Genomic DNA, 27,501 nt, shown 5'->3' on the forward strand with positions numbered 1-27,501 from the left:
GGTCTTTTGCTGAAATTTGCAGTGTATGTTCCTTAATCATTAAGATTTCAGTTTTAAAACTTTTTAAAACATAAAACGTTCTTTTCTTAATGCATTTTTTTTTTGAATAGAGCCTTGTTTTTAATTTTTTAAATAAAAATTAATAATAATTTATCGAAGCTATATATAAAAAATTATGCATTTTCAAACAAAATTGAATAAAAAATAGTGTTTTAAAAAACAGTGTTTTAAATTTTTTTAGTTTTTGCTCCTTTTACCTTGGATTATATATATATATATATATATATATATATATATATATATATATATATATATATATATATATATATATATATATATATATATATATATGTATATATATATATGTATATATATATATATATATATATATATATATATATATATATATATATATATATATATATATATATATATATATATATATATATATATATATATATATATATATATATACACACATATATATAAAAGTCCGTTTAGCAAGTAAATATTATTGCACTTGAATATTTAAAATGTGTTAAAATATTTAGTGGAGGAATTAAAGTATTTTAATTGGAGGATATTTGGATCCAATTGCAAAAAATATATTATAAAAGGAGGTTAAAAAAAAAAGAAGAAGCTAAATCGCTTAAACATATTTATGCACTAAAAAATACAAAATAACATGATTATATGAGAATTAACCAAAGGTGTGAAACTAAAATATTTTAAAGATCACGTATATTTACATCTTCGTATTATATATATATATATCAAACATATTACAAATTAAGTCTGACAGCTATAAGTCAATTTCGAGTATAAAAAAAAACAAAAAAAACATTTTTAATAAGCTAATTAACTAAATAAATAAATAATAAACATAATAATAATTATTAAATAAATACAATGTACATTTTTTTTCTCCCGTTGTCTCTTTAACTGCGACCTTAGCAAACATTTAAAAATATATTTGAATTTCTCTTCAGTAAAAATTTTATATTTTATATATATCAGATGTAAAAATGGAAACCATCGTTTGAAGGTTGCTTTTATACTTTAGCCTTAGTTTTCTACAACTTCGATACGCCCATGTTAAACGAAGTTTGATATATTTTTCGTCTAGTCAACTCTGATGCTTATAAAAATGTGTAATTTTATTTAATGTGGCTCATGACCCAATCAAAAAGAACCTAACATATCTGAAATAAGTATTTCAAAAAGGTACACGGGAACTTAAGAAACTTTTTTTTTGCATATTTAAAACCCAATATCGTCTTCGGGCTGGAAAGCCGTAAAAAAAAGAAGTATAGTAAGAAAAATGAACAAATTTCCAGTCATAACCAACCCCATTGCGCCATATTTTATCTAGAAAAAAGAAACGACTATAAAAATAGAAAACTGAAGCCGAAATTTCAATTAACAAGAATCTAAAAACACTTACAATATGAGCTCTTGCTAAAACAACAGGAAGACCTAAATAAACAAAACATGTTTTTGATTATCTATTAAATAGAAAAAAAATTATATATTAAACAACTTTTACATAACAAAAAAGCCAAAATTTAAACTAGAATTATTTGCGTTTCAAAATTAACGTTTGAACCAATTTGAACTTCATATACCACAAAACCAGGACAGAAGACTCTGTCTCATGAGAATGCCAGTAAAACGGTAGCAGCTGAATTGAAGAGCATTTTTTTTAAAAGGTGCTAAGTCCATTATTTCAAAAATCGAGTTTTTCTAACATTCAAAATCTTTATTGAAAAAGTAAAAATCTAATTATGCTAGTATGAATAGAAAAATTGTTCATTAACTTTATTGACGATTAAAAAAACTATTGATATCGAAAAATTCTTTGGCGGATAATTAGATTTTTTTTGTTAACAATAAAAGTGTGCCTTTTAGAAATACACTCTTTAATTTATTGAAGATTGGATTGCAAAGAACATTTATACTTTACATGCCAATAACGTTGCGAAGAAATTTCACACTGACTATTAGGGATTCAAATTTTGCAAATAAGAAAGAAATAAAAGTCATAACAAATTGGACCATACATAGTAGTAAATGATTTCAACAACAGCGTTACCAAACACACGTAACGCAAACATACGTACTAAATACAAGATTTACTAAAACTGACCAAACACGCGTATAACATACGTAATAAATACAAGTTTTATTAAAAGAAACTGGAGTAACAAATTGGCATGGCTATGATAGAAGATAAACTATTCTATCAAAATAACTACTTCGGGTCTTACACTTCTCAGCTAATGTCATACTTGATAGGACATAATTCTGTAGCTTGGGACGTGACCTTACTAGAAAGTTTAGATGCGGACAACCAGAAAACCAACAAATGATGCACACAAGTAATTTTGGGTGTTAACCATTTAATGGACAAAATACTCAAAAATGCAGAACAGAAAATTGGTTTCATAAATTGTTGTCTTTCGACAAGCAAAAAAAGCATTCAGTGCAACAAGTATTAACAATAGCTGAATGCTAAGAATGAGCTCAGCAGGTTCTGTGGATTTATTTCAAACAGATTTGGAAGAACCACTAATATATCGGAACAGTTTATAAAGCAGAGAAAGTAAATAATACAGTTTTTCAGTGATGTAGTTGACATAATTCTAATAAGTTAGTGTTTGTAGTATCTACGTACATTTAAAATAATTGGTTTTAGTTGTGTGCCGAAATCTATGCTGAACTCAGAGAAATCTTGATAATTCCATTAATATATCTTCTGGGGGTAATTCCATTAATATATCTTATTTTTATTAAAAACATTTTCAGAACATTTTCAATGAAAAAGTTTTAACTAATTATTTTGCTTCATGTGTAAAGCAATGAAGCTCTTCCCTCTTGTCAAAATATATTGTTAAAATAAAAACCCCCGCTCCAACTCTTAGCACATTCCTTCTCTTCCCTCTTGTCACAATATTTAAAAGATGAAAAAGCCCACTCCAACTAAAAACCTAAACGCACACAAAAAGACTAGAAGCTTTTAAAAAAATTTTGGAATTACTAGCTTTTAAAAAAGTTTTTGTTATTTTTAATAAATTTGAAATAATGATGATAAATAATAATGAAAAATATATATGCTTGACAAACCTTTCTGGAAACTAACCTTAAACTTAACTAAATAACAATGATTTTTTTTTATTTTTAAAAGCTTTCAAATTTTTATCAAAACATTAAACAAGAAATACAGATATATACTCTCGATTCCTTAATACAAGGAAGAATGGGGGGAGGGTGTGGAGATTTTTTTTTAATGTTACATCAAAAGTATTTTTTGTAAAAATTTTAGTTTATAAATCCAAACTAATATTTTTTACATGCATAAAAGTATTTAATTCTAGCGTGGCTTGTGGTCAAATGCACATTTTCTAACAGCTGTTTTGTAATAGTTTCAATATGCTGATATAAGTTTTATACTTTGGTAAGAAATAAACCAAAAGCTCATGTTTAACAAGACGAGATTTACTCGGTAGGCAATTTTTAAAGCCTGTTTACACTAATTATTTTTATCAGTGACTGAAATAATTACTTTCTAATTTTTAAAGCCGATTTTCACTAATTTTTGTTGTTGTTGTTGATAACAAGTAAAAATTAATAAATAGGGGGGTCTTAATAAGCCTTGGGTCGGTCTTAAGGGGGGTCTCAATAAGCTTTGGGTGGGTGGGAAAATTTAAAAAAATTAATAAACATCTCCCTCCCCCTTTTATTAAGGACTCGACAGTTCTAATAATCAACTAAAATATAAAATAAAAGTAATACTTTTGAATGAGGTATTAATTGTGATATAAATAAATTGATTTCACTTACCAAAAGCAGATACTACTATACCAGATGTAAAAAATAATGCCAGCTCAACTACCAAACTAAAATCCATTTAAGAGTTTATAAGTCAGTAATATATCTTTAACTTTTAAATAAATTTTAATTGTTGCCTTAATTTTAATTGCTTAATGTTTAATGGCTGCCAAAAATCATTACAAAAATGGCAGAAGATTTTAACATTTAAAAAAAAAAAAAAATTTTTTAAATATCAACTTAAATGACAAGTTTTATTTTTTCAATTTTTATACTAAGTGTACATAAAACAACTTATACAGCTATAGGTGCAGTGAAGTACATTTATCAACTTATATAGCTATAACTACAATGGAGAGTACAATATATCAAACAATATAACCTTAGATGCAGATATATGGTACATACATAAAAAACGTAGTGCAGCAGAGAGTACATGCATCAACTGAGGGTTTTAATTTGAGCAAACATTCTTTTAATGAAAAGTAAAAAACAAGTATTTTATTTTATTTTGATCTCACTTTTTAGTGTTTAAATTAAAGCATCATGAAGGGGTATGTGCACATAGGGGTATCATATTCCTTTTTTTTAAAAATCTTATTATGATCCCTGATCAAGCAAGCTATAATATCTAGTTCCACTAATCAAAATAAAATCTTGAAAGATTCGCCATTCAGGAAAGTTGCATCCTTTTATTGTAGCAGTGTCTTTGTTTTATTGCTTAATTTTTAAACTTTAATTCATTTAATTCAATTTAATTAAACTTTAATTCATTTAGCATTTTTATTGAACATTGATGCTTCTGGATTCTCGCCCATCTTTATGTTTTTTTGACTCACATAATTTATCTCGAAGTTCTCTGTCAATCCTTATCTTTATTATTTTTCTTCTTTACTTACTAGTAACTCTGAACTTATATAATGGTTGCTTGTTGTTGACTTTTTAAATTAGTTATTATACATGCATATGTATGTATAAATACATACATATGTAAGTGTATATACAGAGGCAATTTTACAGGGCAGGTGTGTGTGGGGGTGGAACACCCCCCAAAGAAGGTGATTTTCAAGCTATCATTGGTTTTTTAGTCAGCTAGATGGGTATTTGACACAATTCAGTCTTGTAAATTTTAGTTTTGAGGACCTTTTTTTTTTTAGAAGCTAGTTGGTACTTTTTAAGGTTTCACCCCTCCCTCCTCAACTTATTCGTAGAATCGCCTCTGTATAAATATATTTATGAAGTATAAAATAATGGTAAATGCAAGTGAAAAACTTGGCAATATATATATAAAATATAGTATAAAAATGTGTCATAATTATTCGTATAAATTTAAAAGATGTTATGTTATGTTTAACCTTTTATGTTAGTTAGAACTGTCATACATATCATAGTTGAGTTATTTTGTAGTTTTGCTGATTTTTACACCACTAAATGATTTTAATAAGTTATGAACATTCCCAAAATTTTATCATATAATTCCAAACAGTTTTAAAGATATGGCTATTCAAACTTTGCCTTGAACCAACCAAAATCTGCCATTTAAAAAAATGGTTTTGGTCTTTGTTTCTGTTCTGACTGTTCTGCAATGGAAAGTTTAAAATGAGCATGCCTACATATTTGAGGCAAGGAATCTTATAAACCAACTTAAAATATTAAAAAAAAAAACACCTGTAATTTTGACCTTTATTGCTATTTCACTTGGGCGAGTTTAATTACAATAATGCAGATGTAGCTTGATTTTTTTTTTTACTTATAAAACAGGAATTATGAAAAAACAAATGAAAAAAAGGTGGTTTAGGTCTTAAAAGTGGTTAATACACAGAAGTTTATTGTTTAATAATTTTTGGAAAATTTTCCCACCCACCCTGAGCTTATTAAGACCCCTTCCCTCTGTTTATTAAATTTTACTCAGGAATTTGGATCTCAAAACTAAAAAAAAATTATAATTTTTTAAAGTGATGGTAAACAACTTTATTCAATATTGACGTTTTTTACTAATAATTGTCTCAACCAATTGTTGGCCATCAGTCAATAAAAAAAAAATAAAAACTGCTTATTATTTACTAAAATTACTTCAAATCTTGTTTAGTATAGTGATAAAAATTTAATAAAATACTTAGAAACATTAAATCAAAAAGTCAGATCATGATTCTAAATTTCTTCATTAAATTTATCTACTAATAATGTACATTTGACAATGCTTTTTATTTCTGTTTTAGGAATGATCCCAATCCAATTCATTGCTCTAAATTATTCAACTCAGACTAAATAAAGACGACTATAAAAAAAAAAAATTGAACCGATACATCTGCATTTTTATAATTCAACTCACACTCTGTAAAATTTTTGAAATTTAGGATCGGATTTTATAAAATGATCAACAGCAAAAAAAAGGAAAAAGCAAGTTAGCAACAACTAATGGAACATTTTAATATGGTCAAGCTGCTTCCGTTTCATTACTGTCAAGTTACTCTCGGGTGCTTAACACAATGTGGGGTGGGAATAAAAAGATGGATGGAAATTTTATCTAGAAGTAATAAATGGGGGAGGTGGGAAAGAAGGAAGGGGGGGGGGGAAGGTAGTATTAATAAACAAGTGAGTGGGAATTTCTCCAATAAGTAAGTTCATATTTTCTAATTTTTAAGACCTAAACTGGTCGCAAAACTTAGAAAATGATAACTGAAAATGTTTCATTTAGATTTAAGATAAAGTTTTTTTGCTCATAACAAGTAAAATTTATAAACGGGGATCTTAATAAGCTCAGGATGGTTGAGGAAATTTTACGAAAGTTATTGAACACCAACTTCCATGTGTTAAGCACTTAAGAGTACCACCTTTTTTTCTTTTGATTTTTCATAATTCCTGTTTTATATGTAACAAATTTAATTAAATTTGACCATGTTTTTTTAAACAAATAAAGTAAATTGGACTATGTTTTTTTTCTGTGTAAGAAATGACCACTCTCTAATACTTTGTAACAACTCTAACTAATTTATTCAGGACAACATCTGAAAAAAAAAAATTGAGCTACGTTGGCTACTTCGTAACTTGCCTCAGTAAAATTGAGATAAAGGTCAAGATTTCAGGTGTTTTGTTTATTCTCAAATATTTAATGTCGTTTTATTGGATTCCTTGCCTCAAAATACGTAAGTGTATACATTTTCAGCTTTCTATTGCACACAAAACAGAAACAAAGACCAAAATCATTTTTTAAATGGTGGATTTTTGTTGGTTGAAGGCAAAGTTTGAATATCATAACTTTAAAACTATTTAGAATTCGATGATAAAATTTTGGGAATGTTCATAACTTATTAAAATCTATGAGTGGTCTAAAAATCAGCAAAATCTGAAACTTAGGGTTGCATGCCCTGGATGTTTTCACATAGAGTTCCCCTGAAGGTAAATAGAGGAAAGTTGGAATTTTCAGAATTTTGGGAATTCCCAGAAAAATGTCATCTATGTACATATTAATATGAAATCATAAAAATATTTGTAAAAACTTTTGCAATATGTTTATTTTTTGCAAGAGATTCTTTAAGTGTTTAAACAACTTGATATAGTTTATTAATATAGATTTATTAATAAAATATGAATTATATTATTATAAAATATGTTTGTACTTTTTTGGCTAATGAGGCTCATACTTTGATAAAGATTATACCTAATATAATTAAATGATATCCATTGAATATTGCTCTATATTATTATTTATTTTTAACAATTTTAGTTTACTATAATGCACTGATATTAATTAAAAGAACGCATTATGTGTCCTTATATTTATAAATATAAGTAAAACATATTATATAGCAGCATGGAAAATAAGAAACCCTAGGCGAGCAATCAATTTGACCAACTAACGCATGGAGCTGATGGTCAATCTTTTTTTTTTTGGTCAGATTTTTTATTTGTTTATTTGTTTAAATTTTCATTTGATTAATAGTTCTTAATAATTGAAACTAAACGCACAAAAAATACGAGTTTATTAATTTTTAATGCTAAAAAATTAACGAACTCATATTCTTTTTAAAATAATAATTTTGAATAAAATTAATGTATTTTTTAAGTTTAACTTTGCAAATAAATAAACTTTCAAATTACCTGCTAATGTTAATTTGTTTAAATTTACACTCGCGCACACAGATTTTCATTACAGTCACGCACACAGATTTTCATTACACTCGCGCACACAGATTTTCATTACACTCGCGCACAGAGATTTTCATTACACTCGCGCACATGGATTTTCATTACACTTGCGCACACAGATTTTCATTACACTCGCGCACGCAGATTTTCATTACACTCGCGCACACAGATCTTCATTACGCAGATTTTCATTTAATAAAAAAAAGTAGTTTGATAATTTCTACTGTTTTGATAATATCCAATCTAATATTGAATTTTTTTTTAATATCAATACAAATTTTATATAATATTAAAAAAATTTAAACTGAATACTTAATACTAAAAGAAATTGTTTTATGAGTGCTATTGAAATATGAAAGCGTTGTTTATCTTTATTTATTCGCCTTCATAAAGACGGGTTGACGTTTGATGTTTCTATTACAATTCAAGAATAGAAGGGAACAAAAAAATAGTGAACGCGCAATTGGTAATTTAAAACTTTTTTAAAAATAATTCATTTTAATGGCTTCTCATCAACGGGAAAAAGCTACAAAAAAAACAAAAGAAAAGATTAAATAAAAAATAAAAAAAAATACAGTTGGTAGAGAAAATGTTCTTAGTTACATACGAAAGTTTTAAATCTCTGATTTTACTGAACAGAGATATAAAATATTTTTTTTATGTCTGCATCATTTTTAAAACTTTATTTGAATACTTCATATACAGTCAAATATTCTCTGGAAATCTTTTTTTTGTTGTTTCAAAGAATAATTGTAGTTTTTGGTTTCAAACAACTTTAACATAATAATGTTTTATGTGTGTGTGAATACATATATATATATATATATATATATATATATATATATATATATATATATATATATATATATATATATATATATATATATATATATATATATATATATATATATTAGTGATGTACCGATTAATTGGCATCGGCTTAATTGGCCACTTTTTGCACAATCGGAATCAATATCGGCCTTTTTTTATTAATTTACCGATTTTCAAACCAATGGCATTTTTTATATTTTAATCCTGCATTTTAATCCCCAATTTTAATCCATTTTTATATTTTAATCCCTTATTATCAAAATGATAATAATTAAATAATAAATAAACTAAGCTTTATGCATTATTTAAAATATTTTTGAGAAATTGTTTATTTTGACTTTGTTTACAGGCAAATTTGTTTATTCTTAAGATGTTTATAAGCTTTAATTTAACAGCTGAATGTACTTACACTTTTATTACCATAATTTTGTTTTCAGAATAATTGCAGAAGCATTGTTATCTACATGTGTTCAAGTATAGCCTTCTATATTTCTATATGATTGTTGTTTAGATATCTAAATTACTAATAAGTTAATAAAGAATTCTAAGATTTTATAATTGAAATATAAAGTGCTCCTCTAAAAATGTATTTATTTTTTGAAAGTTTGTTTTTCAATGTAAAAAAAAACTAAAAAAAATATATTTTTTTAACTGAGTTTTTCTAATATTTTTTAAAATAATGGCTTGGCTCTGATTTGGATCTAAGTATTTGTTTACCAGTACCGATTACATGAAAAAGTTACACAATTTTTTTTTAATTTTATTTAGGTGCCCCAAGAAGTCCTTACAGCACCTATTTGGAAGTTCATGCTTCCTTCCTAACCGATGTCGCAAAACTTGGCCAGAGGTGGGGTTGAACCATGGATCCTTTGTTTCTGAGGCAAGTACCACTGCGCCATGGCTATTCATTTAAAGTTGTATGGTTTTACAGTTTCAAAATTTTAATAATTAGCTGATTCATGGTATCGGCCTATTCCCATCCATGGACATCGGTATCGGCATCGGCCATAAATGTGCTATCCGTACATCACTAATATATATATATATCAACACACACCAGGGTCTTAGTCGGAATATATTTTTTACTGCATTTTGTGATTTTAAGAATATTTATTGTTATTGTTTTACAAAATATCGAGAATTTTTATGAAAATTGTCCTATTACTTTTAAATTAAAAAAAAGTGATTGAACTTTGGGAATTTAAATCTATTGAGAACTTTGCGGTATACACAGTGCCGTTTGGCTGACTAATACCCTGTGTATATATAAATATATATCAAGCCTTCCCAGGAATTGCGTGCGGTCAAATGCCTTATTTGTCCATGTTTAAAGTAATTTTTTTAAACTAACTGATCACAGCAGTTCACATCCTTTAACTTAAAAAGCGTTTCAATAATTCGCGGCAAAAAGCTTAACTTATCTACTAAGAAAAAAAAAAGAAATCCTTAAAAAAGGACCAAATATCAAGTATAAACTAGAAAATTTAATAATTAAAAAAAATTATCTTTTATAACCATTTAACAACATTTGAAAGTTTCAATATGCAATTTATTCACGATTTTTATCAGTCCATATAATTAAGAAACCAATTTGCTATGTACGCTAGACTTATAAGAAATTTTGTTAATTTTTTTCTTACGTTTATTTGTTTATTACATTTATTCGTTTATTTGGTTTTACGTCTTTTTGCTTTTAAAAAAGTTTTGGTATATTTGACGTTTTTTCTCAATACTTATATAATATGAAAATAAGAAAAATATTGTTACTAATTTGTAAAAAAAATTTATTTGATTAATAAATTCTGTTAATGACGGAATAAATTAAATAAAAGAAAAAAATTCTTTAATAAATTTATTTACCGCATTTAATGCATGTCTGAAATTGTTTCTTTTATATTGCCCGAATTCCTATGTTAATACGAATTACTAGAGATAATGAACATAATGATTGCTCTGTTTAAAAAAATGTATTTAAAACTTAAAAAAAGTTTTAAATAGGCTCCTAAAAATTTCTTTAGGAAAGTTCAGTAAATTAACAATGAACTAGCCCACAAAATTTTGCAGCATCATTTCATTTTTTTACATCAAAAACTTGTTTACAAAAGTTTTTTCTTACAAATAAATAGCAATTAGTTTTCTCGCTTTCCTGTGTATTGATAAAAACAGTAAAGTTTAGCAAAGACATTTAAAAAACAAATTTAAAAATTGTCTGTGTTTCTAGCGCAATTTATAAAGTAAAATTTTTAAAGTAAAATTAAAATTTCCTTTATATACTGACTGAAAAAAGTCACAAAAAAATCGTATATCAAAAAGTATTTTTATTTTCGTTATATTCTTATCTACTTTTCTCCACAACTTGTATCAATTTTAGTAGTGGAAAATAACAAATGCTCTAAAAATAAGAAAACAAAAACATTTAGGCATATTATTTTTATGGCAACAGTTTTCTTTTTTTATTATTAAATTTTTTTAGCTTATTTTTTTAGATTTTCTATTTCGTATAGCCTTCGATTCATTTCTTCAAGTATTGGTGATTTGTTCTCTAGTTTCTTATAGCTTTATTTTGCTGCGAATTCTTAAAGCACTTACTATATAAAAACGTGGTCAAGTTGTTTAAAAAAATTACTTAAAGCGTGGACATACAAGGCGTGCAACCGCACGCGCTTCCCGGGAAGGCTTAATATATATATTTAGTTTTTTAACTTCTTGATTTAAAAAAATATAGCTGATGATTGCCGCCAGGCATGAAACTCTGAGTACCAACAAAAAGTTGTATTTTTTTTGTTTTAATATTTACTATACATCAGGCCTTGTTACGAGATTTCGCTGCGTAACGAAAACGTGTAACGCATTTCTAAGTAACTCAACTCAGTAAATATATTTTGTATTATTAGAAGTTATATTGCGCCACTGGCGTCTTTTCAATTACCACATTGTAATTAAAGTTATTTTATAAAGCGTTAAAAATCATACAGTTTTTTTTTTCTCACTATAACAAAAGTTACAAATAAAATCTAAGTTCCTATTTGAAAAATCATTTTTTTTATTTTTTTCAAATATGAACTAAATTTTATTTTGAAAAAAATATTTTTTCATAAAACGTAAAATAATATTTCTTTATTTTCTTATAATTTTACAGTTGGTTTTTGGTTATTTAATTAACTGTTAATAAATTTTTTCTTATTTATTTTGTAAACTTTTTTTAATAATGTTTTTAAACAATAAAGAGTTTTTTTTTATTATTTATCAGTTACTGATAACATATTCGTGATCATAATTTATTTTCATAAATTAAACGAACGCCATTAAAACTTTACATTATTGAATTAACAATAAACAAAATATCTTATTGATAAAATATTTACATCAAAATAAATCGTGCATTTTTTAACAAATTATGACAAAAAATAATTTTTATATTTAAAAGGAATTTATATATTTCATTCCTTAAGATAAAACTTAAAACACTTTATTTTTTTCAACTAATTTTTAACAACAACAAAAAAATTATTAAACAAACTGTTTCTTTAACAAAAAATCTATTAGTTTGCAATTGCGGTTAAATGATTTTACTTACGAATTTTTTTCTTCTGAATAAACGTCACGTTAACTACATCAAAAGATAATTTAAATATTCTTAAGGATAAAAGTTTTTGTGTAGCATAAAACTGCTGAACGCGTAGGCAAATCGCCTTTTCGCAGGCAAAGTGCGAGCTGCCTAACTCTTCTTAACAAGGCCTGATATATATATATATATGTATAGATGCATATATATATATATATATATATATATATATATATATATATATATATATATATATATATATATATATACATACATACATACATATATTCAAGCTTTACATGAACTATACAAAGGCTTTCTTGTATATTTTTTGTGTTTAAATTAGATAATCTTAATTAAAACTAATTATATTAGTTCATGATCAAGAGAACTTCAACTTGTTTCTCCGCGCAGCGGCCTTGTTCGTCAAGTTTCGTGTTTTGGAATTATAGAGTTGAGAGAGGGTTATAACCACTATTAAGTAGCCTCTTCATCTGTAGTGGCCTTCTCGGCTTTGAGGAGGTGAATAATAAAAAAAAAAATGACAAAAAAAAAAAAAAAAAATGGTATAACAAATTTTGCATTAAATATTTCAAAACAATTTTCGAATAAATAATAAACCTACTTTGATGATCCAGAAAAAGAAGAAAAGTCAGCTCCAAGCCGTCTCACAATCAATGCAGGAATCGGCACAAGAACATAGAAGAATACTGAAAAATTGATTATAAATATAAAAATAAGAACAAAACTAACACACATACATACGTGCACACATATGTATATATGTGTATACTGTTATGGTTAAAAAAATACGACCATCCAATACTTATAGCAAAAAACTTTTTTTTATTGTACCCATTTATTATTAAAAAACATTTTAAATCAAAAAACAACATACATGAACATAAAAAAATTAAAAAAAACATGCTTTAGTATTTTGTATAAGTTCCTATAACTTTTAGAACAGCCTCTACTCAATGCAGCAATAAGGCAACAATAGGGGTGAGCAAAAATATCTGAAAAACTGGATATCTTATTTCGGCTCCAGTATTAAATTAAAAAACACCAAAATTTAGATATCCAATCTGCTTTTTCCAGAATGGATATCCGATTGGTTTTTTTTTATAATTACAGATCCAATATTGAATTGAAAACTATTAATAAATTGGATATCTATATCCAATTCGGCTTTTCATACTCTGTTAAAAAATAATTAATTTTTAGGTAATGTTGCAGAATAGCGGTGCAAAATAATCTTCTGGCTATTAAATTTATATTAAATGTTTATAAATAAAGATTAATTTTAAAGTAGTTAATTAATTCTTTTTTAGTTTGATTTTTTTAATTACGTTTTTAATAAAGGTTTTTATTTTATCACTAGTTACTTTGCCATTAATAGTAACATAACTTATATAATAAATAATTTTATCATTAATAGTAACATAACTTATATAATAAATAATTTTATCATTAATAGTAACATAACTTATATAATAAATAATTTTATCATTAATAGTAACATAACTTATATAATAAATAATTTTATCATTAATAGTAACATAACTTATATAATAAATAATTTTATCATTAATAGTAACATAACTTATATAATAAATAATTTTATCATTAATAGTAACATAACTTATATAATAAATAATTTTATCATTAATAGTAACATAACTTATTTAATAAATAATTTTATCATTAATAGTAACATAACTTATTTAATAAATAATTTTATCATTAATAGTAACATAACTTATTTAATAAATAATTTTATCATTAATAGTAACATAACTTATATAATAAATAATTTTATCATTAATAGTAGCATAACTTATATAATAAATAATTTTATCATTAATAGTAACATAACTTATATAATAAATAATTTTATCATTAATAGTAACATAACTTATATAATAAATAATTTTATCATTAATAGTAACATAACTTATATAATAAATAATTTTATCATTAATAGTAACATAACTTATATAATAAATAATTTTATCATTAATAGTAACATAACTTATATAATAAATAATTTTATCATTAATAGTAACATAACTTATATAATAAATAATTTTATCATTAATAGTAACATAACTTATATAATAAATAATTTTATCATTAATAGTAGCATAACTTATATAATAAATAATTTTATCATTAATAGTAACATAACTTATATAATAAATAATTTTATCATTAATAGTAACATAACTTATATAATAAATAATTTTATCATTAATAGTAACATAACTTATATAATAAATAATTTTATCATTAATAGTAACATAACTTATATAATAAATAATTTTATCATTAATAGTAACATAACTTATATAATAAATAATTTTATCATTAATAGTAACATAACTTATATAATAAATAATTTTATCATTAATAGTAACATAACTTATATAATAAATAATTTTATCATTAATAGTAACATAACTTATATAATAAATAATTTTATCATTAATAGTAACATAACTTATATAATTAAATAATTTTATCATTAATAGTAACATAACTTATATAATTAAATAATTTTATCATTAATAGTAACATAACTTATATAATTAAATAATTTTATCATTAATAGTAACATAACTTATATAATTAAATAATTTTATCATTAATAGTAACATAACTTATATAATTAAATAATTTTATCATTAATAGTAACATAACTTATATAATTAAATAATTTTATCATTAATAGTAACATAACTTATATAATTAAATAGTTTTATCATTAATAGTAACATAACTTATATAATTAAATAATTTTATCATTAATAGTAACATAACTTATATAATTAAATAATTTTATCATTAATAGTAACATAATTTATATAGTTAAATAATAGCATAATTTATAAATTAAATAATTGTTATTTCCTTTAAAAACAAATGCAAATTGCATTAGTTATAAATAAATACAATATCTACAGTCATGTGACATTTAAATGGAAATATATTTAAAAAGCAATATTTTTTTTTATTCTTAATTTTTCTTTTTCTTAAATGTTCAATTTGATGACCCTTGTTACCATAAATAAGTTAATAACTTTTAGACATTAATGCTATATTTATAAGTTCATGAGGGATGTTCCTTCATATATTTTTTATATATTCTGAAGAAGCCCTGTAAAATTTTTTGCTTTTTATTTTTTTAATTGATTTAACCTATAACCCAATGTAAAAAAGTCCATAGGTGTGTTATCTGGTGAGTCTGGTGTTTACATTTCAGGATAAATAAATTTGATTTTTTGATCAGTTAAAAGTTTAATGGTTATTTTCAAAGAGTGACTAGGTGCAGAGTCTTGATGGAAATAAAGGTCATTTTTTGGATGTAGACTTTTGATATCATTTTTAATAGATGGTTTTAAAACACTCTCTATATAGTTACTTGAATTAATTTTAACTCCTGATTTGACTAATATTAGAGATGTTAATCGTTTTGCACAAATTCCTCCCCATACCATGACAGATTTTGGAAAATTTTTCTTTTCATAATAAGGTACTCTCTGTGCTTTTTGATATTTATTTATGTAAATATGTTTGGATTTTTGATCATAATCAGTAAGGTGGAATAGTTTTTCATCAGTTGTAATGATTTTTGTCCAGTTTTTCTTAATAAATCCATAAAGTTTTTTTGATCTTGTAAACCTTCTCTTTATAACACAAGATGATAATGCATGTAAATTTAGCTTGATGTCGATGTTCAGCTTTTTTGCCTTTTAAATCATTTTTTCTTTTTATTCTCGCCACGTTATTTTTAACTCTACTAATGGTGGTTATTGAAACTTTGATTGATTCCTTTTCTAATAATTTCTTAATCGTTCTATACGAATATCCAAGTTGTACCAATGATAAAATACGTCCTTTAATGTTTTCTTGATTTTTTTTTTGTCAACATGCTTTGTTTACATAAATCTTTTTTTTCCCCCAACTTCTTTAAATGTGTGGTTAAATTATATGAATAACATCTTTACATATTGTTTAATTAAAAAGTAATCAAGTTTCAAAAGTGTTTTTAATTCAATGTCACATGACTGTAGGTATTTATTTTATTTATATATTTATCTTCATTATAATTATAGATTATATTAAAACTATTGAACTTATGAATGAACTTTTAAAACGTTGATGCCAAATAAACTTATGAAGATAATATGTAAATAGATTTAGAACTTAAGAATATTGTTTATGTTTATTTTTAATTAATTTAAAATTAGTTAAACAAATATGTAAATACTAAATAAAATATTGAATGCATTTAAAAATGCTAGCTGTGTATATAACATGTGGTTGTGATTTTATAAGCCTGTAAATATGCAAAAGAAACTCCAGTTTTTATAATTAGTTTCAGATTTGGATAAATCTAGGGTTTCCAAAAAACCGAGGTTTTGGTTTTTCTTGCTAAATAATAAAACTTATGAAAGTTTATCTTGCATTATTTATTAAAAAATTTAAACAAAATATTCTATGTTTATATTTTGAAATAAAACTTGTAATGACTTATTTTTATTGTAAAAAAATGTTAAGAAATTGTGATCTGATTTTTGCGCAGAAACTAGTGCAGCTCGAAAAAATGTGTTCGACATCTATTAATGTGGGTTTTATAGAGAAAACTGCATTGTAAATTTTTTCAAGATTTTCTGTTTTTCCGCCCGTCTTGCGATACAACAAAAACTCTAAGCCATTTGATTTGATCAGTAGATTTAGGCAAGTGTGTAATGCTATCTTTATTGAGAAGTGCATTTAATTCATCCAACAGATAAATTTTCCGATGTTGTACACGGTGTTTCAGCTAGTAGCGGTTCCTTATCATTAGAAGTAAATCCAAAAAGCTTAAACGCAAGTTTTCCAGCAAAATTTAAAATCATTTTTAATGCAACAACTAACAGATCTTTTAAGCACCTTAACAACTGCATAACATTTCCATTAATTCTTTCATCGACATGCTTTTTAAATTTGAATGTAATAAAGATGCGATTGATGCATGAATTCAAGAACAGTATCTGCTGTCAGTAATGTTGCATTCTCTGCTAAGGAATTCATAGTTTTGCTGGTTCTAAAGCAGTAAGTTATGAAGCTAATGACTAAAAATCTAGCTTGTTGATCACATCACGAGCATTTAATTCAGTAAATGTCTTGAATAAACATTTCTTAGTTTTTAAAAAAGTAAATTTCAACGATGACGAACATCCAGATGCAGTCCGATTTCTTTACCAAAATCCTCAGTCATTGTTTTCTTAAAATTTTGATTAGGAACTGATGAGATTTTTATGAATTTCACTACCTTTTGTGAATACATCAAAATTTCAGAGTAGTCAACATTAATCTCATTGTTTACTGATTCAAAACTAAAATTATCATCATAAATTCTATGTTCATCTTTATTTTTCTTGTATAATGTGCACCATCTTGAATAAAACCTACTAAATCTCTTTTCATACAGACACCAAATGAGTTCAAATGATCCTTAATATTTTGTATTAAACTTTCAGCTGGATAGGAACCATAATTTCTAATGAGGCTAGTTTTATAGGTTGATACCATTTTATTATTAATCGAAACACCATCTGTAGCTAGATCAGCTAAAATTTCTTTAAGGCTCATTTTTTGTAAATAATTGTCCATGGTTTTAATTTTTTTTTACGATGGTGGATTTGAGCTGCTGCTTGATTCTCCAGTCAAAGGACTATTGATTGTAATTCCATGACTCAAAGTATGATTCAGCAAAGTAGTTGTGGATCCACCGGAGCATGTTACAACAGAACTGCATCTACTACATGATATGACATGAAGATGCCTTCAACATCTCTTGAATTTAGAATTTTAAGCTGGATAGTAAATTTCTAAACCAATGACATGATTAATCTGGAAGATAAATATATTTTAAAAAAATTAAATAATTGATAGAAACATTGTGAATTATTTTTATTACATACCTATATGTCCACATTTTATGAACAAAAATATGCATTTAAAATATCCTTATGTTTTTTTAAGGAATAAAAATCTTTAATATAAAGGATAGGCCAATCCTACTTGAGTATTTAAATGCTTTATATTCCAATGTATTTGCGTGTTTTATTTGATATTTGAACATTTTTTTTGGAATACCTGAATAATTTTGAAAATGAAAAGATATGTTAATCTTTCCAGCAAAATACAATCTAAATAATAAAATTCAAATTTAATTACTTACAAACTTGATTTTTTAAACCTTCCTATAATAAATAAACATTCAAAAGACATTATACAAAAAAACGGCCAAAACTGTTTTTGAAAACCAATGGTTTTTATTTATATTGGTTTTGATAAAAAACCGTGGTTTTTGATTATCAATTAAAACCGATTGGAAACTCTAGATAAATCCAGTTTTTGATCCAGAACTGATCAGTGTCTGATATTCAATATCCGCAAAATCAGGTATATTTAACTACCTGAAAAATTGGGTATCTGATTCAGCTTTATCAAACCGACGGATATACTTAGTTTTGCTCACCCCTAGGCAACAAGAGACTCACAACAGTTGGGCATTCTTTTATGGCACCATGCTTTCATTATTGATCTCCTTAGATGGGCTAGTAAAGTTGGGTTAGAAACTTCTGCTTTAAATTTTACTAAACTGTTTTTGATGAGGTTTATATTGTGTGAATTGCCCAGCCTCAGGACAAATACATTAATTGCATTTTCGTGGAGCTATGTCTTTACAATTTTGACACGATGCCATGTTCTAAAGTAGTGCATATAAAAATAAAATTTTAAATTTAAAACCAATTAGACGCATTGTTCTTCAAAATTTCTAAATAATTCATAAAATTGACAGTTTCACCTTGTTTTAAAGTAACCAGTAAGTTTTGAGTAAACCAGCACAATTGTTGGCAGCGATTGTACCTCAAATCACAAACCATAATTGCTGGACATTGACAAAAGGTGCAACGTATTGTATCTGGGAAATTTTTGGAGATTATCAAATTTTTTTTTTTTTCTAACCACAGTATTAAAATCATCATCAAAGGCCAAAACTATTCTTCATTTCCAGTAACTTCAGGGGTACCTCAAAGTTTTATCCTTGGTCCTGTATTAGTTCTTATCTACATTAATAACCTTGCTGACCATCTTACATCTAAATAATAATCTTGCTGACAATCTTACATCTGAAAGTGGCTCTAATTGCTGATGACTCAACTTAAGAGAAGGGATTTTAAGAGAAGGCAGGAGCCTTGACAAAAATTCTTCTCTTTTTCAATCCCTTAGAACAGGCAGATAATTTGAATGTGATCTTTCTTCAGTAGCAGCTTGGGGCTTGCAGTGGCTTATGAATTTTAACTCTAACAAAACTTAAATATTTATCGCAAACAACTATTGCAATATTGTCAACATTCTTATATTAATGAATGAAGAAACTTTATTGAGTCCTCTACTTTATGTCTTCTCAGGTTATTATTAATTACTGACCTCTCATGGAAACCATATATACAATCAATTGCAAAGTTAGCATCTGCTAAGGTTGCTTCTCCTTATCGTGCAAGCCAATATCTTACTCTTGATTCTATTCTTTATCTCTACAAATCTCTTATTTGTTCCCGTATGGTATACTGTTTTTATATTTGGGCTGGTTCTCCTAATGATGCTCTTACTCTTGTTGACATGATCTAAAAATGCATTTTAAATGTAGTTGGACTTATTCTATCTACCAAGCTTGAGCCAACTCTCATTATCCTAAGGTTGGATTTCTCTCTTCTATCAATACTATCATGGTTGCTGCTCAAAGGAGCTATCATCTCTAGTTCCATCAACCAAAATAGGCATGGAATAAGTGCATATCGAAAGTCAAATTTCAAATGAAAAGAGTCACTCATTTATCCATGGATAGGATAGGAGTAGGTTGTCTTTTAGCATGTCAACTGGAGGTTTCACTATCTACTAACTTATCTACTAATTTTAAACTCATCATTTGTTGGTTTTATCACATTTGTTTGGAAATACTGACAAAACAATGAGACCAACAAAGAAAATACAAAAAATTATGTTTGTATGCATAATATATAAAATTACTTACAGTTGAACATTATCCACCATGACCTAAATAAAGAAAAAAATTTGCATAGTAAGATGTCTCTTGATTAATCAACTAAAACAACCTAATTTATAAATTTTTGTATCTAGTATTAAAAAATGCTTGTTAATCAATTTAATAAATTTTTAACTTAACTTTATACTTTTGAAGTTACTAAGAGTTTAAAATTTCTTTTTTCTTTACTCATAAATTATTTTAACTTTCATTTTTAAAACCTTTTTGTAAGTTTACTCAAACCTAATATTATATTAAATAGAATATATGTACATTTTATATATGTGATATAATAGGGTTTCCAAAAAACAAATTTTTTGAAAAATATATGATGCCACCCCCTTAATGTGTTCTATACAATAGAAAAAATTTAGATTTTAAATTAATTTTAAGTTTAATAAAACAAAAAAAAACTTACAGGACTATCAAAAGAGACTAGAGTTCTACATTCCACCATTTTAAACATTGTAAAAAAGTTTGAAAGTCACTAAACTGTAAAGATTTTGAAAGGACAACAGACAAGGGACAAAGGACATGGGCGCAATTGTAAGACTATTGTAAAATATTCAAGAAAAATAAATTTGAATCATCCAGAAAAGTTGCAGTGTAAATTGAAAATAACACTGGAACCAAAATAACTGATAAAACAATCCAAAATTGTTTACATGATAATGGGTTTAAAAGCTACACACAGTTTAATAAATTCTGACGGTAAACAAAATACTTGGAGAGAACCTGGTGAAGCTTACTGTTTACATTGCATGCAAGGAATCTTAAAACATGAAGGTGGTAATAAATATGGAGCTGTATGTCATGGAATGGTGTTAGAAATCTTTAATTTATCAAAGATACAATGAATTAGGATATCTATTTATATTTTAGATAATAATTTGAGGATTAAATTGGGTAAATTGAGATTAGGTAGAAATTTTATATTTCAATATGACAATGATCTGAAACATAAGTTCAAAAAACAACAGGATTTTTACAAACCAAATCCATAAGTGTTCTTAACTGACCAGGACTAAGTCCAGATATAAATCCAATCGAAAATTTATGGTTGATATTAGATAAACAAATAGGCAATTGTCACTTGAAGCAAAAGGCAGAATTAAAAACTGCTGTTACAAAGGCTTGGGATGAAATAAGTTCTGATATTACAAAAAAATTAGTGGAATCTATACCAAAACATTTAAATGCTATTATAAAAGCTAAAGAAGGTCACACAAAATATCAACTCTGTCATAAGTCTTCTTAATATATTATTTATGCTATGTGTCCAATTATTTTTTTCCAGAGAATTCAGTCAAAAAACTGCTGTGACTGAAAGATTTTATCATGCATTAGATGTAGGTGAAGAGGCTAGGGCTATTGTTCTTGACATATCTAAAGCTTTCAACAAGGCTTGGAATGCTGGTCTTCTCCATAAACTTGTTTCATATGGTGTATCTGGGCAAGTTTTTGAGATATTCAAATCATTTTTTTCTAATCGTTTTATTAAAGTCATCCTCGAAGACCAACACTTCAATTCACTTCTAGTAACTTCTGGGTACCTCAAGGTTCTATCCTTGGTCCTGTTTTGTTTCTTATCTACATTAATGATCTACCTGACAACCTTACATCTAAAGTGGCTCTATTTGCTGATGACTCATTTTTATACTCCTGTCTTGACAAAAAGTGTTCTCTTCTCAATCGCTTAGAATAAGGAGCCGATCTTGAATCTGATCATACTTCTGTAACAGATTGGGTCTTACAATGGCTTGTGAATTTTAATTCCACAAAACTCAGTTATTTACTGCGCAATACTGTCAACACTTCTATATTAATGAATGCCAACCCTTCTTTACATCTTCTTGAATTATGGTTTACTACTGAGCTCTCATGGGAAACATATATACAACCGATTGCTAAATTAACATCTGCTAAGGTTGCTTCTCTTTATCATGCTCGCCATTTTTTTCTCTCCTAATTTGATTCTCTACCTCTACAAATCTCTTATTTGTCCCTGTATGGAATACTGTTGTTGTCATATTTGGACTAGTTCTTCTAATGATGTCCTTTCTCTTCTAGACAAGTTCAAAAAAAGCATTGTAAACATAGTTGGACCCACTCTATCTGCTAAGCTTTCCCATTGTCACAAAGTTGCATCTTTTTCTTTTTTCTACAAATACTATCATAGACACTGCTCAAAGCAGCTATCATCTCTAGTTCCATTAACTAAAACTCATTCTCATTTGACTCGTCATTCAGCAAAGTCTCATTTATTTACTGTATCTGTTCTTGCATGCTCTAAAAACTTTTATTCGCCTAGTTTTTTTCCCCGCACTTCAACTCTTAGGAACTCTCTCCCATCTTCATGTTTTCCTGACTCATACAAAATTCAACTTTTCAAGTCTTCTGTCATCCATTTCCTTGCTTTATAACTACTCTATTCTTTTTTTCTTGTAACTCTTAACTGAATAGTGGTTACTGGGAGTGAATCAGAATTAAAAAAAAAATTAACTAAATAAAAAGTTTTTTTTTTTAACAAACTGGCAATTTTGATTAAAATTTGCCATTCAAAGTGATTGTACCATTATATTTTTTCAACGCTGTTTATATATATATATATATATATATATATACATATATATATATATATATATATATATATATATATATATATATATATATATATATATATATATATATATATATATATATATATATATATATATCTTAGGGTGGTGATAAAAACAACTTATTTTAAAAATATCAGCTGACAACCCCTAAATGTGTTTTATATAATAAAATAATACTGGATTTAAAAAATTTTTGAATAAAAAATATTTTTACGGGTGCCACAAGGCCCTTATACATCAAACAGGTTCCTAATATTATAAAAAAAAAGTATATCATGTTGGGGCTCAAATGAAGCAAAATTATGTAAAAATTTCAAAAATAATCATTTTTTTATAAAAAGCAGAGATAAAAAAATTATAATTAAAAAAATCGTGTTAAATTCCTTTTTTTTTGTTATAAATTAAAAAATGTCATTTTCTATTTACTAAAATCTAAAATAATAATATATTTATAAAATGATTCATATTTTTGAAATTTTTATATATTTTTGTATCATTTGAGACCCAACATGACATACTTTTGAAAAACTTTTTTTTTTTATAATATTAGGAACCTGTTTGGCCTTGTGGCACCCGTAAAAATATTTTTTATTCAAAAATTTTATAAATCCAGTATTATTATATTATATAAAACACATTTAGGGGTTGTCAGCTGACATTTTTAAAATAAGTTGTTTTTACCACCACCCTAATATATATATATATATAAATATATATATATATAAATATATATATATATATAAATATATATATATAAATATATATAAATATATATATATAAATATATATATATATATATATATATATATATATATATATATATATATATATATATATATATATATATATATATATATATATATATATATACAGGGCTTGGGATGAAGCGAGCGCGATCGCGCTCCGCTCGTAAAACGCACCCGTAAACGGTATTTTCAAACGTTCTAGGCGCGATAAACAACGCTCGTTCAGCGTTGTTTATCATTAGCTTCGTCCAATAATGGAATGTGCATGTGGAAACACAATGTGAATACAAAAATGCGCAAATAAAATAAGAATAGAAAATTAGAAAACCATTATAAGAAAATTGAAACTGCAGAGTATTTTTAATCTTGTGAAAATATCAAGTAAGATTTATTTGATTTATTGTTTGTAATATTCCACACATCGTTTATAATAAAAATAAATATTAATAATAGAGTAATTTTTAAAATTAGTTTTTGTTCATAGTATAGGTTTTTTATTAACTATTATTTATTTTAACTCAAATTTGAAATGATTCTGTTGTTTAAAATGCTCGCAACCAAGGGCATTCGAAAAGGAACAAAGTAATGATGTCAACATTTATTAAATGGAAAGCTCTTATTCTTATTTATTATTATTTCAAATTATTCTTGTGTTATTATTTTAAGATAAAAAAACGTAATTTAAAAAAGAAATTTTAGAAGAAAAAAAAAATAATTAATTTGAATAAAAAATATCAAGAAATATAAAAACCATTAACCGTTAATTAAGTTTACAGCGTAACATTTTAAAATACATATATCAAAACAACGAAGCAAAACTAAGTCACTAAATTATACTTCAATACTTAATCAATAAGAAGTTGCGTTTTTGTTTGATATTATTTTTCTATAACATAAATAGTTAAAAATAAAATTGCGATCTGACAATATACAAGAAGTTTGAAAGTATAAAAATCTACTTCGTTGAAGTAGTTTCATGAGTGTGATACTAATTCAAACATTTTTTGACGAAAGAATTATGTAACAAATAAAAAAAGATATAAAAAATAAAAACTTTTTATGAGCATCGCCTTCAGCAATTTTCATGATCGCGCTCGCCGACGTTATCTCGAGCGCACATAATTACGCTCGATGAAAACATAATCTAATTTTACGAGCGAGATATAACACGCTTGACGATTTTCTTCATCGCAAGCCCTGATATATATATATATATATATATATATATATATATATATATATATATATATATATATATATATAGAGAGAGAGAGAGAGAGAGAGAGAGAGCAAGATATGTATGTATGTATGTATGTATGTATGTATATATATATATATATATATATATATATATATATATATATATATATATATATATATAGAGCAAGATATGCATATATATATATATATATATATATATATATATATATATATATATATATATATGTATATATATATATATATATATACATAGAGTGAGAGAGATTACCCTTTCTTGGTTTTGAATTCATCAAGTGAGCATCCCAATACCAACAACAAAATGCCTATCGCACAAAGAAAGGACATTCCAATAATTCTGTTCATAAAAAAATATATATATATATTATTACTTTACATTGTTTCCTAACAATAATAAAAACAATAACAATAATAATAACATAATACTGGTGTAACAAATGTACAAAATAAAACCCATTCATCCCTGTTACTTACTTTATTTATATTATATTCAAAGGTTTTTTATAGCCTATAAATTTAATATGCTCTTCCCAAAGCATTTAACAAGAAACTTCTTACATCGATTTTTGTTTAAAATATCTATGATGGACATTCGTTAAACTGAACAAAAACTTTTTAAAAACACTAAAAACCAAAAAATGACAATATTAAATATGAAAAATTTCTACCAGGGATCCTAGGCCTTAGTATAAAATTAAACATGCGTAAAATTCAGAATCACAACAATCTTAACAGCAAAAATCTAACCAAATTTTTCAACAGATTGAAAGAAGATCCTTTTATTGATAAGTGGCTGAAAACAATATTGCCCAACTCTGACCCTGTTAGAGTGGAATGCCACAAAATGGAACAAGTAATACAGTTTCAAACAAAGATCTTGCCCCTACTGCATTATACTTGCATTTTGCAAATTAATATATAAAACTTTAACATATAAAACTTATAAAATAAAAAACAAACAAAAAAAAAACTTACGCTCCTAGAGTACCCATTGTTTGTACTTGATACTAATATATATGTATATTATCTGCTACAAAAAACTTCATTTATTATTATCTTTTTTTCTAAAAAAAATGATTTAAAAACATTTGGTTAGTGTACATATTTATTATTCGTCATTCGATTTTTCTTTTAACAAACTCAATTCCAACAAGTTGCCAATGGTAACCACTATTTAAGTTAAAAGTTATTAGAATGTAGAGAAAAATGTTAAAATACAACAAAATAGTTGACAGAATACTTAAAAAAAAGTTAACTGTTAACAGGGAAGTTAACAAGGAAGCTAATAGGGAAGCATTAAAAAGAGAGACGAAATTCTAAAGCATTGATGTACAAGAAAAAGAACTTAACAAATAAAAGTATTTTGAGCATGAAGGAACAGTCATAGTAAAAGAATGCTACTTTTCTTTTTGGTTAGATAGTGTTCTGATAGGTAAAACAACTTGAAAAGTTGAAAAATACAAATCAGAATAACTTGAAAAGTTTTTATATTAAATATCTTTTTGCACTTGCACATAGTACATAGCAAACTAAACAATAAGCTATGCAGTTACTTCATTGACAAAATGGTATTTTTATTAAAATAGTACATAATGGAATAAATGTTTTTAAAAAACTTGTACATACTTTAAAAAGCAGTGATTTTTACATCTATAAAATAGGTAAAGGTTTCTATAAAATAGGAAAAGTTTTTATATTAAATATCTTTTTGCACTTGCACATACTACATAGCACACTAAACAATAAGCTATGCAGTTACTTCATTGACAAAATGGTATTTCTAATAAAATAGTACATAATGGAATAAATGTTTTTAAAAAACTTGTACATACTTTAAAAAGCAGGGATTTTTACATCTATAAAATAAGTAAAGGTAAATCAGATGAAAATGAAAAACATTAAAGATAGATTAAGTAACTGACATATAAATAAATTTGCAGCCAGCTAAAATAGTTAAAACTAAGAACTAAAGTTGAACTCTTTCCTCAAGTAGATAGTGCAAAAATTTATCAAAAACCCTAAAGACTTATATTTCATACACATATTAAATAAAAAACAAAATCACTCCAGACTGCTTCACCTAGTTTGATATACCCAGTAGTCAAAAGGGAATATGTTTTCCTCATTGAGATCTAAACACTAGTTGGGTTTAAAATATCTTTGTTATGACACAGTGATAATGGTATTGAACTATATTAATAGGCTTTTTGCATTAACATTTAACTATTGCTTATAAAAAACTATTGCTTATAAAAAACTTCCAAATTAAACATATGTGCTCAAAATAACTAAAAGACACTTTTAACAAAATAGACATGATGTTTCGTTAATTGACTTACTGATAGCTAAGTACAAATAATTGAATAAAAAAATTATCATGAGCGTATCTAATTACTACAAGTATGTGCTAAAGCCTAATAA

At 25.5% G+C, this 27,501-nt stretch overlaps 1 protein-coding gene across 1 annotated transcript; it reads right to left on the bottom strand.

Moving 5' to 3' along the window:
- Positions 1 to 645: 645 nt before the first annotated feature.
- LOC105845526 (leptin receptor gene-related protein) lies at positions 646 to 26,166 on the bottom strand. The gene is made up of 7 exons (XM_065801246.1): positions 26,056 to 26,166; positions 25,331 to 25,417; positions 20,463 to 20,485; positions 12,999 to 13,083; positions 3,841 to 3,896; positions 1,445 to 1,476; positions 646 to 1,368 (listed from the first exon to the last, which is right to left on the bottom strand). Exons 1-7 carry the CDS (start codon positions 26,070 to 26,072, stop codon positions 1,261 to 1,263), a joined length of 408 nt encoding a protein of 135 aa, XP_065657318.1. The 5' UTR covers positions 26,073 to 26,166; the 3' UTR covers positions 646 to 1,260.
- Between the last annotated feature and the right edge of the window lie 1,335 nt (positions 26,167 to 27,501).

The sequence above is a fragment of the Hydra vulgaris genome, chromosome 07 (genome assembly GCF_038396675.1).
Source record: "Hydra vulgaris chromosome 07, alternate assembly HydraT2T_AEP".
Taxonomy (NCBI): Eukaryota; Metazoa; Cnidaria; class Hydrozoa; order Anthoathecata; family Hydridae; genus Hydra; species Hydra vulgaris.